This window comes from Arthrobotrys flagrans (assembly GCF_004000055.1).
Source record: "Arthrobotrys flagrans strain CBS H-5679 chromosome Unknown unitig_15, whole genome shotgun sequence".
NCBI classification, from domain to species: Eukaryota; Fungi; Ascomycota; class Orbiliomycetes; order Orbiliales; family Orbiliaceae; genus Arthrobotrys; species Arthrobotrys flagrans.
The window spans coordinates 2450504-2466332 of NW_027137545.1; the positions used below are offsets into that span (position 1 = coordinate 2450504).

The window sequence follows — 15829 nt, forward strand, 5'->3', positions numbered from 1 at the left end:
CTGCTACAAAAATCTGGTATTCAGCCGTTTCCAATGCCCCAATACTCACGCACGCTACAGACTTACATCGATACAATAAATACATTAACTACGCTGCATCTTAGTTCTCCACTACAACAGCAATATAACAAAATTATTAAAGTTGCAGCCGAATCCTTCCCCAGACGTAAAGTTCTCGAAATAACTAATAAAAAATTAACTAAGATATTAAGAACAAAACAGAATAAGAAAAAGGAGGATAAAACTCATTTATCAAAAGCAAAAGTATTAGCAAATACTAAAATTAAGGCAACTATCAAAGCAACTAAAAAACAAATAACTATTCAATCTCTAAAGATATCTTTACAAACCCGTAACACCAATAACAAATAACTTGATTATACCTAGCAGTTTTAGACCTGGACTCTAAAGAATCAGTAGCACCCGAGGGGAAGGGATTATAAGGGTACCAAGACAAATTACGTTATATTATTACATTTTTTTACTTTTTTCGACGAAAACCGTCGATTTCACAAATAATTTATTAATTTTTTTTAATAATAATATAAAATTAGTTAATTAAAATAGTTTTCACTATCATTTTCACGTTTTCGAGGTCCCGGAGGCATTAAATTTTGAATTTTCGGTGAAAAATAGCATCTCGCGTTGGGGTACATCTCGCAGGTGGGTGGATTACGTTATTACGAGACAACGCAGACGCATCCTGGTACTTAGATCCATGGCTATCGTCCACCCCATCAGAGAACACACACTGAAACTCATCCCGAAGCGGAGAATATGCGAAAATAGAGAATGAAGGGTGCGCAAGGCAGGCCAGCTCGGAAACGTTTGAGCTCGCTCGCAACGGCTCCAACCTTGATGTGAGCAGCCGAGCGCCCGTATTGAACATTTCAGCACGTGGCCCATACATGATTTGAATGTGGGAATACTCAAGAATGCTATTTTTGACGATCTGTGAAAATCTATGACATACGTCTTTGTGGTTCTCCGATCCTAACGAATTTGCCTCGTGTCTATCGATTTTTGAGTATCCTTGAAGATCCGGACTACGTTTTTGTTGTAGCAGCTCGAAGGTTCGAAGATATTGTGGAGGTTGAATTAAAGATTCCTATTATGTTAGTGGAGGGCTGCGAATGGCGATTTGGGTTGCCTAAACCTACAAATTCGTAGTCGTGACAAGGTGGTAATCCATCCTAACAGAAGCTCTGAAGGGAACTGAGTTCTTGAAAAAGCAAGTTTAAATTCTCAACAATTCCTCCAATATTTGCGCCCCGGTCGCTGGTAGGAAGAAAAACTTTGCCGGAGATATGTAAAGTAGTAAAGTTTTGTAATTTAGGCAATGGCTTCAACTCTCTCACCTCGCATAGCTTGCCCCGAAAATATTTATTATCGCGTTTCGAATAGTCGGAAAACTCGGCTTTGCCCGGCAACACCTCTTCGCCTTCTTCTAGGATATGCCTGGCCCGGCATACTTCAGTGTCAAATGCTTCCAAATAACTCTCTCTGTCGTCCCCTCTATCGCTGCGTATGTCGGATTCGCATGAAGATCCACACTCGGAACTATAGAAGTCTAGATCCACGACTATGTCATCTCCAGTATCCTTCGGCGTTGATTCAAGTACGGAATCTTTCCTACTTTCCTTTGTGGTCTCGGAATCATTGTTGCCGGGGCCACTTTTGTGGGTCTACCGTCAAAAGGTTTTTAGCCTTCTCGGCTTGTATAACCCTTGGCCGTCCGCAGACCTCCCCGGCTTTGATACTAGGGAGGTGCGATTGTGGATTAGTTTTGGGAACTCTAGCAAGGTCTATGGTTTTGAGTGAAAGTATCAGTCAAAGGTCATTTTCATTTAGTCCCCGAAGTCGTGTATTACGAGGGGTAACTAACTTTAGAGTTTGTGAGTCTAGCTTCCTCGGCGACCGGTCTTGGGCGCTTGCGCTCACGGCCGAAATATCTATGCAGTTTCTCAAGTTAGTTTACTATTAATCGACGTGCTTTGAAGTACCGTCATACCCCTAAGTGGCTAAGTTTGCCTGATCCATTTTTTGATGGGAGTCTCTCTATATTATCGATACTAAAACACAATTGGCAGCGATAGAAAGAGCTTGGCAATAGCCTTCTATATATTACCTGATTAAGCTCCTCATTCATTAGAGGGCCTAAAATAGTACCAGCGTATGAGGCGTAATAAGATAAGATCTTTGAAAACTTCCCCCACTAAAAAACTCTCGAGGACCCCGTTGATGTGGATTGGAATTTGAGTGAATCCAGCTCCAAGGCGGCTGGGACGTCCGATTTGCGAAAGACCTCGTCGCTACAGAAGAGTAACGCATGAACCAGATGAAAAATGTTCGTTCACCGATCTCACCGCGCTCCAGCGATTCAATAACAGCTAAGATCAACTCGGTCCAAACGGCAAATTGCGCGATATCTCTTTCGTATTGTACAAGATCAAGATGGGCCTGCAATTGACGCTCTGCCGGTACCAAGCAAAGAAAATCTGATTCCTTGAAGTAACTCGTATTCTGAGTCTTAAAGTGCGATAACATCGCTTCGTGGACTTCTTTGTATCGATCGAGCTGGTCTCCCCCACTATGCATAGCCTTCGGAGTTTGAAACTGTTGCAGATAATAGTCTTGCGGTAGACTTTGCGAATCGGCACCTAAAGCTCTTTGTCACTAGGCGCTTTGTTGCGATAAATTCTTGATATGGTGAAAAGCGAACGTATCCTTGTCTTTAATACCGTCGACGCATTGATATTGCGACACAAAAAGCCTAATTGCGAGGCAAAACCCAACGTGGAGGTTGTACCATCCTACCCTAAGTTTATTCGTTAGTTGTTCATGCCTCGGAATAAAGGGGTACCGGCGTATACAAGAGACATACCGCCCAGTAGACGAACAGCTAGGGGTTCTGTTGCATTGAAAAAACCTTCCTCGGGTATACAGAAGCGCCGGGGGGGGGTCCATTTCATTAGAGATAGGTAGCAGGAGAGGCCTTCGAGTCAAAGTTATGAGAATTTGGAATAGATGTAAAAGCTAAATAGGTGTGAATTCATTAGAAAGAAGCTTAAGATGGGAAGTGTTGTCACCGACGACCTAAGGGAAATACCGCTATAGTATATATACTAAGTATGTACACTGTATGGGTGTTAAGTGGACTCGAACTACTCTATGGGCGAATTTTTCGAGACGTCCCACGGAATGTCATCGATTATATGAACGAGAAGGGAAAGATTTCGTCAATGCCCGGGGCATCTGAAATACCCTGAAATACCTCAAATAACAGGAATCAACCCACCGCTCTATTTATTCGACATGGCACTGTTGAGTATACCGGCGCCGTGAAAGCTATCTCGGAATAAATGCAGATATATTGTGGGCCGGTTCGTTTTATTGTATGGTCTTTGTTGCTTGGTTCTGTAGAGCCCTCGATTCGAATTATACTAGGTGGGCACGAAATGAGGAGCCTTCGATGGAGTAATCGGCCACCAGGAGCCGGTATATCTTGGCTCTTAGTTCTGGTGATAGTCTTAAAAATGGGAAAGGAGTTTGGAGAGTTGGCGTTTCCGGCATCACTGGGTTCTGGCGGGTCGAAAGGCCAGCTTATAAGATAGGTCGGAGGGGCTTAGGCCTAAACGGTAATTTGACACTATTGACACTCTGGGAGAGTCTTGAAGTCAATTCATACCTGATTTTATAAGAAAGCTTAAGACTCTCGTGGACATCACAGGGTGAGGAGCGCACGAAGAATTTGTCGGAAGGACAGCCTCGTTATCGGTGGCTGCCAAGCCACATGAAGCTTTAGTGAACGAACGACTCTTTTCTAACTAGAATTCGAGCGTGGTCGAAAACTCCCTAATATTGGATCAGCATCTGGCGCTGGAGTTTCGTGCACCCCGAGCAATGGTGCCGGGTTGATCGCCTCATCGATATGGATACGGTGTTCTGGCTTACCTTAGGAAAATGTGCTATGCATATGCGTGTCGAATGAAAAGATTTGCTATCTATCTTTGTTTCTCCTCCCTCCAAACTCCTCAATCTAACGATTGTATTCGCAATATTACACGTGCTCGCTCTTTAGTGGCAGCTGCCGTTACATTGCATACCAAAACTAAATACAAAACTGAAAACCATCGAATAAACCTAGCTCAAGACAATTACTACCCATGGCTCCCATTCCCATTGCCTTAGTACACAAGTGAGGCTCCTTGATAGAGGGCGAAACTCGGCATTTGATCGACTGGTATAGTGGAAGAGTCGCGTTTCCTAGGCTTTGGCTTGCTCGATATGGGTATATACGGTCGTTGAATGGGAATTGCCTAAACGTATTTCGGAAAAGTTAACATGGCTATCCGTATAACCTCAGCTTTTTTGACATTACCTGCTTAGGCTCTCTGGGTTAGGCTCTCTGGGTTACTCTTTGTTCGATATTTCTCGCTGTGGTTGAACCGATTGTTGCGCCGGTGGGATCAGGAACCTGAACACAGCTCTAGATCCCGGTTGATGAACCCCCGTATAGGCCACAAGCTTCTGAGAAACAAGAAGCAGGTCTTGGTTTACATTTGTCACTCCGCTCAGTACGATGTAAAGGCGTGCTTGGTGGGGCTAATTGCTTGATTTCGTGGCTGGACTGTTTGTGCTCCTGCCTGGGACGTACGACGGCGGTAGGAGGAGGAAGATTAGGAGGCAGAAGAAGAATATGCTTTGTTGAAGCAAGTGGTATGGTCATAGCTTGTAGTTGGGTTGATGGACATGGCAAGGGTGGGTCTGCAAGCGGATTGCTTTGCATCTGTGCCGGTGTCCGCGTTGGGATTTGGTTGTCGGAGGTGTGAGATTTCAGGAATATGTGGAGCTTTTCTATAGAGCTTCGCAGCCTGAGTGACCGTGGGAAAAAAGGCATAGTTTAGCTGATTTCTCTGAAGTAAGGATTTGAGTTCTAATCGCAGTCGATATGGAGAGTATGAGCCCAGAATAACTGGGTTGGTTACTTGATTATAACGATGACCGGACGGCTGTACTTTGCTATTCTCTTCATGTCAAAGCGAAATTTTGAACCAAGCCGTTGACTGGCTAGTTCCAGCCCTCGCCCCTACATTGTCTTGTCGTGGTTTTTCCCGCTTCATCCTTCTGGGTCCAAGCAATTTTCAAAGGGCCGGCTGTATCATTGATGCAGGTGCGTTAAGCTTCCCCGGCTTTAACCAATAGCATGACCCATTAGCTAACAGAAACGGCAACCCCCCTTTAGCAACGAAAGCTACTTGTTGTATTGGATTCTGTGCCAATGGGATTCGCTTAGCATGCAGATGTGGATTCTCGGTACCGGTCAGAACGAACTCAATAACACCTATTCATATTCCAGGACCTGGTCCTATACCCTTACGGTTGGCCATAATGATGAAATTAATCCCGTGGAGGAGCTGAGTGGAGAAGTAAAGGTCTCGTTCGTTTTCGGCCCCATAGCTCAGATGTAAATGCGATTCATGTGGTGCGCAAGGTGGTCTCGGGATATCTGCACCCGTCTATAACCTCCATTTATAAATTCTAATCGAATGCGATTAATATATTTACTGTGACAGCCTACATCGCGAGGGTTTCTTCCGGGACAAAAGGGAGCCTGTTAATACTACTATCTCTTGTGTCCGAGGAATTGCTAAAGCCCTTGAGAATTTGCGCGGAGGAAAAGAAGCAGGTGCTATATTACAAAAATCACCAATATGTGCACCTGAGCTGGAATGTTAGTGCAATATTGGCTGCTTCAGCCCATAGTCCAGCTGAAACAAGTTACAAAAATGGGATTACAGTTTTCGCATTCCCAGTGTCCGAATGTATGACCCCTAAACCCCACCCCCTTTGGCTCACAGGACAACGCCATTCAATAGTACAACCTTCTTCGGTCTCCGGAACAGCGCTAGTTTCTAGCAACCCGCCCTGGAGACTTTCCATAATCCATCTTACAAGTACGTCTGGATCTTCGAATGGAAGTATATATACCCATCGTCAATTGGACCAATTGTGAAGTCGGCCTCGCAGAAAGTTGACCTTACAAAATCGTGCTGACTCTCCCCGAAACATGCTCTTCGTGAAGCAAAGACGGCCTTTGTAAAGAACCAAATCGGAAACATCATGATCAGGGCTACTCTGTTCCGACATCGTTTTTGGGTCTGCGAAACGCGATTTCGAAAGTATTAAGAAAAGTTGATCCAATCGTGGAGTATAGGGTATAAGAGGAATTATGTGAGTTCGGTAACTCAAAAGGATGCGGAGGCGGATCTTTTGTACGGGAACTCAGCTTCGCTGTTGATGCCACGGCTACCGCGTCAATGGAAAGGGGGAGCCCAGGTGTAGCATTGAGTTATTTTTCAATTACGTTGAAGCTTGTGCATAATTCAGCGATACAAATGAAAATATGGTCCATTAAACTAGCGAGATACAGGAGAATAACAACATCCGATGGATACCTTCGACATAATGAAGCTCAAGTATGCGGGGATTCTCTCTTGCTCCCGTTACATTCCTGCGTCCACCGAGAGAAGTCTAGGCTTTGAATATGTTTACAAGCCTGATTTCTGGTGTATCTATCTTCATCCGACCATTCGTCATCTTCAGCACTGTCGATGAGAGAAACTCTCATTGATTCCAATTCAATCGAGGGCTGTTGGATATACCCGGTTTCTCTGTGCTTTTCCATTTTGTGCGTATTAGACGGCATTTTGACTTGGAGCAATGAATTTCGCTGTCTCGATAAACCATCCTACCGGGTTGGAATACCGACGCTTAGCGGCTGCGCCATGGAGCGTGTTGGGTGGCAAGGGGCGGTTCTATACGGGATAAGCGGCTGCTGAGGGCTCGGAGGAAGATTGGTTCCGGTCGGCTTCGACTGAAATCGTGGCCGTGGATACTGCTGCGGAGAGGCAAAAATTGGTATTTGGTCATAAGGGATGGTATCAAAATCTACCCTTCTATGTCGCCCCAAGCTGGTTTCGGGGGGGGGGGTTCCATTGTACGAGCAGCGGTAGACGGCGGCACTAGAAAAGTTGTTATTGACTGGGAATACCAGTTAGAGAGAGAGAAGGCCCAGAGGTACGACTGCTCCTCTTTAAATAAGTCGGGCCATTCGAATTGAAGCAATTCAAAAAGAGGACTTCGCGGTTGCGTTTCCTCGACATGAATCACGGAGGCATTGGACGAACTGTCGTTTGATGCCTCTCGACTGGTGTACTGATCGTGGGACACGGTCCGGGCGGGTGGATACTGTATACTAGCGAGGATCCTCGTGTCCTGCGCTCCCGCGTTCGCTAAATCTCTCGGCTTCAAGGCGCTAGTAAGACTTGGATAGAAGAAGCCGACGGGTATACGTTGAGTTCGAAGACGAAGTTCGAAGACGAGAACAACTCAGTGGTGCTCCAGTGTTGGGTGTTGATTGCAAAGCCCAACTACTACGGCCCCGCATCGCCAGACGCAACACGAAATTTGGCCATGATAGAAAAATACTCTCTCAATGTCGGCGGACGCTAAAAGCTCCATAGCACCAGAGTATTACGGCCCAGCTCTTTTTGGTCCTGGCTTATCTAGCAGCTTCTGAGCAAGCAGTAAGGGGTTAATTTGAGGAAAGTCAAGCGAACTCGGTTTTCCTTTTTCCCTTCCGGGCTTCCCGTCGCCGCGGCCAGCATGGCCGAATGGCCAATATTGCCATGTTGCAGAAGGTCGGTAGTTCATGCATGTACCTCATTTCGACAACCTCCCCATATGCCTTAACCACAAGGGTTTACCCCACACCCCTCGCAATATTAATGCTTACGTAATAGTATGAAGCGATAACATAGCTACTCCACCATCCCGCCACGTCGTCTTCATCAGCCACCGTCCAAAAGCAACGCGATTTTTGAAAAGTATCAGGTAGCAATACGAGGCCGATAAAGCTAGCTGCCGAGTAACTAGAATCTCGAGGCAAAAACAATGCAGGGATAGATTGATATCGGTGTTGATAGTTTGCAACGTTTGTGGCATCCTGTTTCTCGCCGATAAGGATATTCATGGATGGCTGGATGGACACCATTGGCTATGGGGCATAAATCCCTTTTCTTTCACCAAATAAATTTGTACCAAATCCCGAATTTGACCAGTATAGTAGTTCAACGTCCATTAATTCTACATCTCGGGGCACGAGCCCATATTCACAGTCCTAACCAGAACAACGTTGCGCCAGGAAACGTTGAGCATCGATCTCAGACTCCCGATGTCTTTTCAAAGGCCCGTTAAACCCGCCAATGGGGTGTCTCGCGAAACCCACTCAGAGATAGATGCCGCTGCGAATACTCTATCCAGAATGCGAGACCAGGAAACCCCTTACATCTCTCCAACTGCGCATCTCATTCCTTCGACAGACGACGAGGAGGATTACGCATAATACCCAAAATTGGATAAACAAATCTCCACTCCCGCGCTACTGGAAAATTTGGGTATATCTCTTGATCCTGACGACATTAGAAAACAAAAGTAGAAGAATCCTTCCGTATCTTCTGCCAAATTTGATGATAAGATTTTCGAAACAGATCAACCCATAACCATGTTCATAACCTATCGCAATCATTCGATTTTGATGACAAAAGCGTGGCCAACATGGCCAAGATCAGCAGGGCGATACAAGAACCACCTGTTTGGAAGGATTGTAAGCCGGCAAGGCCAACGTCAGCCTTTGTGCCGGTTCTGATATACGGGTGGAGGAGGAACCGACGAGATCGCCCTAGCCAGAACGACCGGAAAAAGGCGCCTTGAATGACTTGGAATTGCCCTTCTCTGCGACCCGGGTTTCCGCCTAGGCATCTAGGTATGCAAGAGTGGTTTCATCGGGGAGGGGCGCTGGGACAGCCGGGACAGCCGGGACAAGCTGGAAAGGGATGTGGGATATTTGACCTCTTGTAACGACATCCATCTTGTAGTGCAAGTTCATGCACCCAATTAGTATCCATGTCAGCTGTTTCATCAACTTAGATGGATAACCGTATACGCCTGTTACCACCATTCTCATATCGTATCAGAACTGCAAAATTTTCATCAGAACTCACCAATTTGATTACGATCTTCTTTACATACCCAAAAGTCAAGCACTCTGTGACTCCTTTCAAAATTACCGATGCCGCAGCTATGATACTCCTCAACTCCCGTGTTCACAACTTCGTCGAACATGTGCCAACCCTCCTGCATCTAGCTATCGAAATCGTGGGCTCGCAGATTATCAAAGCTATGAACTTGCCCAACGCTTTCCCGAGCCCTAAGCTCGACCGAGAAGATATAAAACGAATCCTGAAGCCTCTTACGACATGTAAGCAATACAAACCTCTTTCCACCGACAATAAACAACTTCTTTCTCAAGTCCATCACAGTTTTATGCAAACCCCACTCGAGATATCCCTCATAAAAGCACTTAAAATGCGCATACAAAGGCATCGGGAGACGAACGTAAACGTTAAGCTATCTCCTCACTTTTTGCGATTACAAATCCAACTATCCGATTCGAATTTCTGGCCGTTGTCATTCAAGAATTCCCCGAATTGTTGAATTGTCAAAAGCACAATGGTCCTGGCCTGTATTACTTTCGAAAACCCGGTTGGAGACCGAGTGGGTTCGAAGAGATCGTATTCAAGATGTTTGCGAATGCGGCAATGGGGTATGTCCGACGTTATGTAGACTGCGGACAGCAACTCATTGATAAAGAGGAGCTTGGGTTACACAGTGAAGCTTTTCGGCGTCTCTTAGCCTAACTTCGCACCCTCTCTTGAAGATTGCTAGGTTATGTTGTATCCCATTCATCATCCTTACCTGTTATTCTCTTTCCCAAAGTACTCTTTTCCTCCTTGAGGATAGAAGGGAGGCTAAATTCTGTAATTGCAGCCGTTTACATCGAATTATCGAAGGGCTATTGTAAATACGCATTATGTATATTGATCAAGAACTCGGATATCCGAATGAGCAAACATTCACACAAGTGCTGGCGTTGAGACCAGAGCCTGCCACGAACCGAAGGGGGCCAAACACCTAACCAAGGCACTAACTGCGGCTGTATCTCCCTAAAAGAAAAACAAAAGGTTATGAAAGGCAAGAGATGTACAGTTCGGGGGCCAGTTTGCTGCATCCGATCACAGGCGAATGTTTAACAGGAGGCACAGATTCAGTTGACGACTTGTTAGCCCAGCCAGCCGTGCTTATGCATATGCTGATGATTCGCACACGGCTCACTTACGTTCATTAATACCCACTGCATCTCTCCTTTCAGCTCGTGGCCGCTCCGGTGGTTCGGCATTTTGATCATTGATGAATTGAGCTGACGATGTCGAGGAATGCGGTTGGTCTAGTGGGTGCGGTGCGGGATCTATGCACCAGTCCGGCGGTCTCTGCCACCCTTTCATAGTTTGACCCGCGATCCAAACAAAGAGCCACCTGTCTTCATTTGCGGATTCAAGCATATCAAAGAGAATCTCTCGAAAACGTTGACTAACGTTAATAAATCGGATATTATTAACAAATTTATTGTAAATTTGGTTTTTCACATTTTCGCTTTGATGATTAAACCCTTTTACTGCGGCTTCGAACTCGGGACTGTGTTCTAGAAGTGACCCCTCGCAACAGCTCTGGACGACGATGCATTAGCCATGACAGCCCGGAGTACGATTTCAAGGCACGAAGACAACGAGTAAGAGGTGAGACATACGGGATTTTCGATACATGCAATGCACCTCGTAAGGTCTAAGCGTTAATGTAGAAGGAACCAATACCAACCTTGAAAACCTTGACAACTGCAGATATTTTGATATCTTGCCAGTTATTCGTTCTGGATAGAAAATAGTCTACTTCAAATGCCTCCTGAAGTATTTTATTTGTGATACTGTGTTTTAGCGTTTTTGGTTTTGGGATATAGGGCGGCTGTTGGAGTCTCGATGGCCCAGAGGGCGGTCCCTGTTGGGCATGAGTGGCGGACATCGCTCAATTCGATCACCGGACGGGTCTGGAAGCAGTCTGAAGGCTGCACAATTCGATGCAGAATATTGATATTTCTCATTTGACCCCACCTCGGAACGTCGTGGTCACTCGTCTTGGCGTGGCACATAATTGTTTTCCAAGTTGGCGCGTGGGGAATAAATAAATCCTACTCCTTCCGGCAGCCAATCATCTGAGCGGAGAGTATACGTGCCGTGTGCCAGTACATTGAAAGCCCTCAGGCCTTTTTCTAAAGCAAGGCCCTTCCTCTCCCTGCTCATTATTAACAGAAATGGAGTTTACCCTCGGGATTTCTCGGTATACCGAAGCATCCGCGCTTTTTGGAGGCTCATTATTTCCGACTGGCACTCCAACAGTAGTGCACCAGTCTCGGCACTGATACTTCCCATAACGCCTCTTAACAAATGCTGACCAGCGAAATAGCCGCCAACGGCATTGAACCTAGCAGTCCTGAATCCGTTACTATCCCACTGGATCAGCTGCCAAAAATCAGTCTTGGATATCAAACTAAGGACTCTCGTCGTACACTCTTCGCAAAGCTAAATGCCACTTCGCTCGAGTCCCCGGTCATGCACTCCGAGCTGAAGTCGTCCGCCGAGCTTCTACACACCGAAGAATCATCGCAACTGGGCAAAAACGCTGTCCTAGACAAGCAAACCGAGGGGCCGAAGCCTCTGCAAACCAGCGAGCCGACAAACTCCGCAATTTTCGTCCAATCCAGGGAGGTGGACAGCACATGCGAAAATATTGACGCTCAGGGTATCCGTCTGAGGCCTCTCATCTTATATAGCAGTGAAAGCTAATGCAACGAGACCCTAAGTACGAACAACCATAGGAAAACGTCTACACAACGCTCCAATCCTGTCTTTAAGTCTGAACTTGATCAGGTACCACCAACCCCGAGCTTGCGTCAGATCTCATGCTAAGAGTAGCTCTTGATCAATCTTTTAGCCCGCGAATTATCCAAACCAACATGTCGGTCCCAAGTTCTACAGCGATGTTCTAAGCTAGCCCTACCATTTTCAGACAAGGACATGTAATGCTCGACGACATACCGTACAGAGCAATCACCGAAGTGCTTGGACACGATACGGATGAGATTAAAACTTCTTTTGTGGAGGTACGGTTTTGAGCCGGATTCTTAAGCTGTGAAAGTGTCATTAAATATTCTAACAGCAACTCTAGAAAGCTCCCTTACATAAGCCAGACAACTATGTAGCCTAGTCATTTGTTTACTCAAAGCAGGACGACCCCGTATCGGAAAGGTACGGGGTTCAGACATTCAAGTAGCCATATACTCAGGGATACTACCCGAAGGCCGACGGAACGCTACATTTTGTCCACTTCCTAATCATTGCCCAAATCAAGGTGGCTAACATTCAATATATTACGGACTATGATTGGAGGATTTCTCAGGAGGAGGTACAAGAGGGGGTTGGCTTTCTACGCCGCCGCTTACGCCAGTCATAGTTTTGGACCGGATAGAGCTTGCTGCAAGGAAGGGTTTGCCGTCTTAGCTGACCAGATCTGGATCTTTGAAATTGATGGGGGGGCTAGAAAGCTTTCGAAAACAGGGGAATCAGAAATAGTTGCGCGTGTACGTCTATTCTTAACTAACATTCGCTGCCCGAAATTCTTGCAGCGACAGAGCACTCTTCAAACCTGATGCCCCACACCCTAAATGCCCAAGATATCACGGCGTAAAGATATTTGAACGGATTCAAACGAGCCAGAGCCTGCAGTACAGTCTTTTAAAGCGCCTTTCGGACGTATCCACCGAAGATACGCTAGACTGGAAAATGGTATCAAGAGACTCCAAGCGTACGGGTTTAGTTCTCGGTGGTGTTAACTAGTGGATGAAATTGAATCAAGAGTGTTACTCTAATGTGTGTACAGACACTCGCATACATGAATGAGAAGACAGGCTGGCGTTATTTGCGAATACCTGTTGACATTTTCCACATGTTAGAAAACCGAGGGTCTTCCAGCTATTACCAGAGCAAATCTATTAAAATGAATGAATAAAGCTTCGGCGGAACAACGGTTCCTGTTTGGAATGCCTCGGTTACAAAACCCACATACACCAGATTTTAAAGCCCTTTCTAGAATAGCAGCGCCCCTTCTGCTTGCTATAAGCTGATGAGGCTCAGCTTTGTGGCTTATTTGATGTTCCACCCGACTCATAGAATGCGCGTACGAGTTATAGCAGTATCTGCAAATATACCTAGCCTTTTCTGTTGTGACGTTTTGTGGAGGCTGGTACCGCGAGACCAGCTCCGTCTGTAATTTCGAATTTTCCTCCAAGTAACAAATTTCGAGAATTCCACATAATGACTCGTAGCATGTGGCCACATACTGGGAAAGCCAAGTTTGGCCGTGGGGAGCTAGGAGATGTCCCGAAGAGATCAACTTTTGAACTATCTCAGGTAAGAGGCCCCACGTAACAAAGGGTTCTTTCTGCCTACAAGATAAGCGCTCGCGGGGGTACTCCCTAGCCATCAGCTCAACAATAGCTTTGTAACCTCTCCATAGGTGTTGCTATTGTTGACCTGATCTGGGGTAGACATCCGGCGGCGTAAAACAGAGGCTATAAACATATCCCGCCTGTAAGGATTTGATCGAACATTGATTTCCTTCAGAAAACCGTTGAAATATTCGGAGAGTTTAACGGTCCTACTCAAATCTATTCTATGTTCCCGGCTAAGGCTGCGTAAAACAACCAACGATAGCTGGAATCAACCCGCGGACCAATAGCCCCGAGCCCATTTATGCCGAAACAAATCTCAGAATGTTGTGATCGGGGGGTGCCATATGGTAGATAGCCATGGCAAGTGGTGCATTCGTATGGCCAGTAGTAATAAAAATGGGGATGTTTCAAGTGCTTATCCTCCCAGTGCTCCCGTAGACAATGTTCAGATGTCAAACAATGTTGACAGAGTGCGCAGGAAAAGAACTGCCGTCTGCCTCGATAGGAGAACTGGCTTGCGTGTGGGGTTAGGTCACGAGGATTGGGAGGATCGTGGCGGTTTCCCTCGCGTCGTTTATCGATGCAACTAGTGCTTGGAGCGGTGGAAATAGGCCGGTTTGCGTTATCTAACGTTGGTTCGGACAATTGACAGCAAAGCTGGAGATACCCTCGAGTCCAGGCCAACAGATGTTGTGGTGTGACCCTGCCTGTCGTTGAAATTTGGACCGCGAAATAGGCTACGGGGGTAAGGGGACATAGATCCGCTATCGAGAATTCTTGATCGCCTTCCGAGTCTCCCTGGACCGCGGCCCAGAAATCTTCAGATGAAAAATGGGATGCCTTTTCAAGATATTGACAAATTTCTTCCATTAGCCCAAAATCAGATTAGCATTGGATATCAGGACGATTGCCCGATATATGCGCTTGAAGCTTGAAGAGGGCGGAGCATTGTTCAACTGCCCCGCTGGGACCAGAATACCCTTTACAGGCTCTAAGGAGAGCTGTAGTGGAGTCTCCGGATTGAATGAAGGCAGATGACGCGGAAACAAACGCTTTGATTAAGTTCTTCATCGGGGCCCATATTGTATCGGTAGTTGCAGGTATGTTCGTCTGTGGCTTAGGAAAGGTTGTTGATTCTCTGTGGTCAGGTGAGGATTAAGGATGGGAGTCGCGAGAAAATGCTTTTGAGGGGGCTAGTAAAAGTACTAGAATTAAGGAGATTGATTGTGACAAGTCTTATATGCCCTATCTGACGCACCCGAGCAGGCGTGATCTTACCAAAAATGATTCGGGCCATTCCGCAGAGAGTCACCGATGCACCACTCGCATATATTTCCAAATACTAGCCCTTCTCGTCCCTCATCAAACCCCCCATAATTCCTTCTACCAATAGGATCCGTCGATCTTACTACATGCGTTTTATCAAAGGGCCGCAGTGAAATTGGCTCGCATTAGTCGAGAAAGGTAGTTGGATCCTGCCTGCCCTAAATTCGAGGCTACTCCAGCCTACCCCAAAAGTCCTCCCTAGTACACACATCTGAAGCCTTATTTCTATGATAGATCGCATTGCCCCTCGACTTCTGACATACCTTCGGATGACAACTTTTGCTCCACATTACCCACGATAACACCGTTATTTTGAATTTCCTACATTACGCAAGCCTTTGCCTTCCCAATGTAGTCTCTCGTCCCAGCCACGCAGCTTTCGTCTGAAGGCTGCGTCGTGTCCGACGAAATTGCAAAGACTACTACTTCATGGGAGCACAGGATGCCCCTCGAAATCCGCGCTCAAGTCAGGCGTGTCTATTTTAAGGACCTCCCCAATCTAGATCTCGATTTGAAAGACTATCGGCCTCTTTTAGAATACTTCGACATTAGCAAAACTATATCAAACGACATTATGCACTCCCAACTAGAACGAGAAATCAATCTTCCGGCTTCAAAAATACTTATTTTTTTGGCCCATACCAGCGGCCCAGGAGGTCAGTCAATTCCTAAAATTTGACGAATCAATATTATTTGGGACCTAGACTTTAAGAATATTTCTCCCTTCATAGGCATGTCAGGATCCGACCCAGATCCAAACCTCAGTTCACGATTGGAAATTCTTCCCTCGAGGCTAACTAGTTTCGACATATGTTAAAACGCCACACATGCATATTCAACACTACAAGGGTCCCGGCCTGCCCTCATCTGCGCCTGATCTCGAGGCTACGGGGCCAACATGTACCGTATACCGTGGAGCACCGGGTCTCGAGGCTCGTGCTTGCCCCCAACGCCACTTTTGTGCGACATGTCCCTGTATGTATACCTAGGTACCAGGTAACTCTCTGACAAGAACGAATAAAACAACCGACTTACCTGAAA

The 15829-nt window shown here is 46.2% G+C and overlaps 3 protein-coding genes across 3 annotated transcripts; 2 read left to right on the forward strand and 1 right to left on the reverse strand.

Annotated features, from left to right (window-relative positions):
- Nucleotides 1–8061: 8061 nt before the first annotated feature.
- DFL_000626 (uncharacterized protein) lies at nucleotides 8062–8407 on the forward strand (the record flags this gene model as incomplete). Its single annotated transcript, XM_067635647.1, has 2 exons — nucleotides 8062–8127; nucleotides 8207–8407. 2 exons carry the CDS (start codon nucleotides 8062–8064, stop codon nucleotides 8405–8407), a joined length of 267 nt encoding a protein of 88 aa, XP_067495171.1.
- A 1825-nt stretch (nucleotides 8408–10232) lies between these two features.
- DFL_000627 (uncharacterized protein) lies at nucleotides 10233–10977 on the reverse strand (the record flags this gene model as incomplete). The annotated part of the gene is made up of 2 exons (XM_067635658.1): nucleotides 10233–10628; nucleotides 10777–10977. 2 exons carry the CDS (start codon nucleotides 10975–10977, stop codon nucleotides 10233–10235), a joined length of 597 nt encoding a protein of 198 aa, XP_067495172.1.
- Nucleotides 10978–11399: 422 nt separating this feature from the next.
- Nucleotides 11400–12219, forward strand: DFL_000628 (uncharacterized protein; the record flags this gene model as incomplete). Its single annotated transcript, XM_067635671.1, has 5 exons — nucleotides 11400–11754; nucleotides 11816–11882; nucleotides 11947–11970; nucleotides 12022–12115; nucleotides 12181–12219. 5 exons carry the CDS (start codon nucleotides 11400–11402, stop codon nucleotides 12217–12219), a joined length of 579 nt encoding a protein of 192 aa, XP_067495173.1.
- Between the last annotated feature and the right edge of the window lie 3610 nt (nucleotides 12220–15829).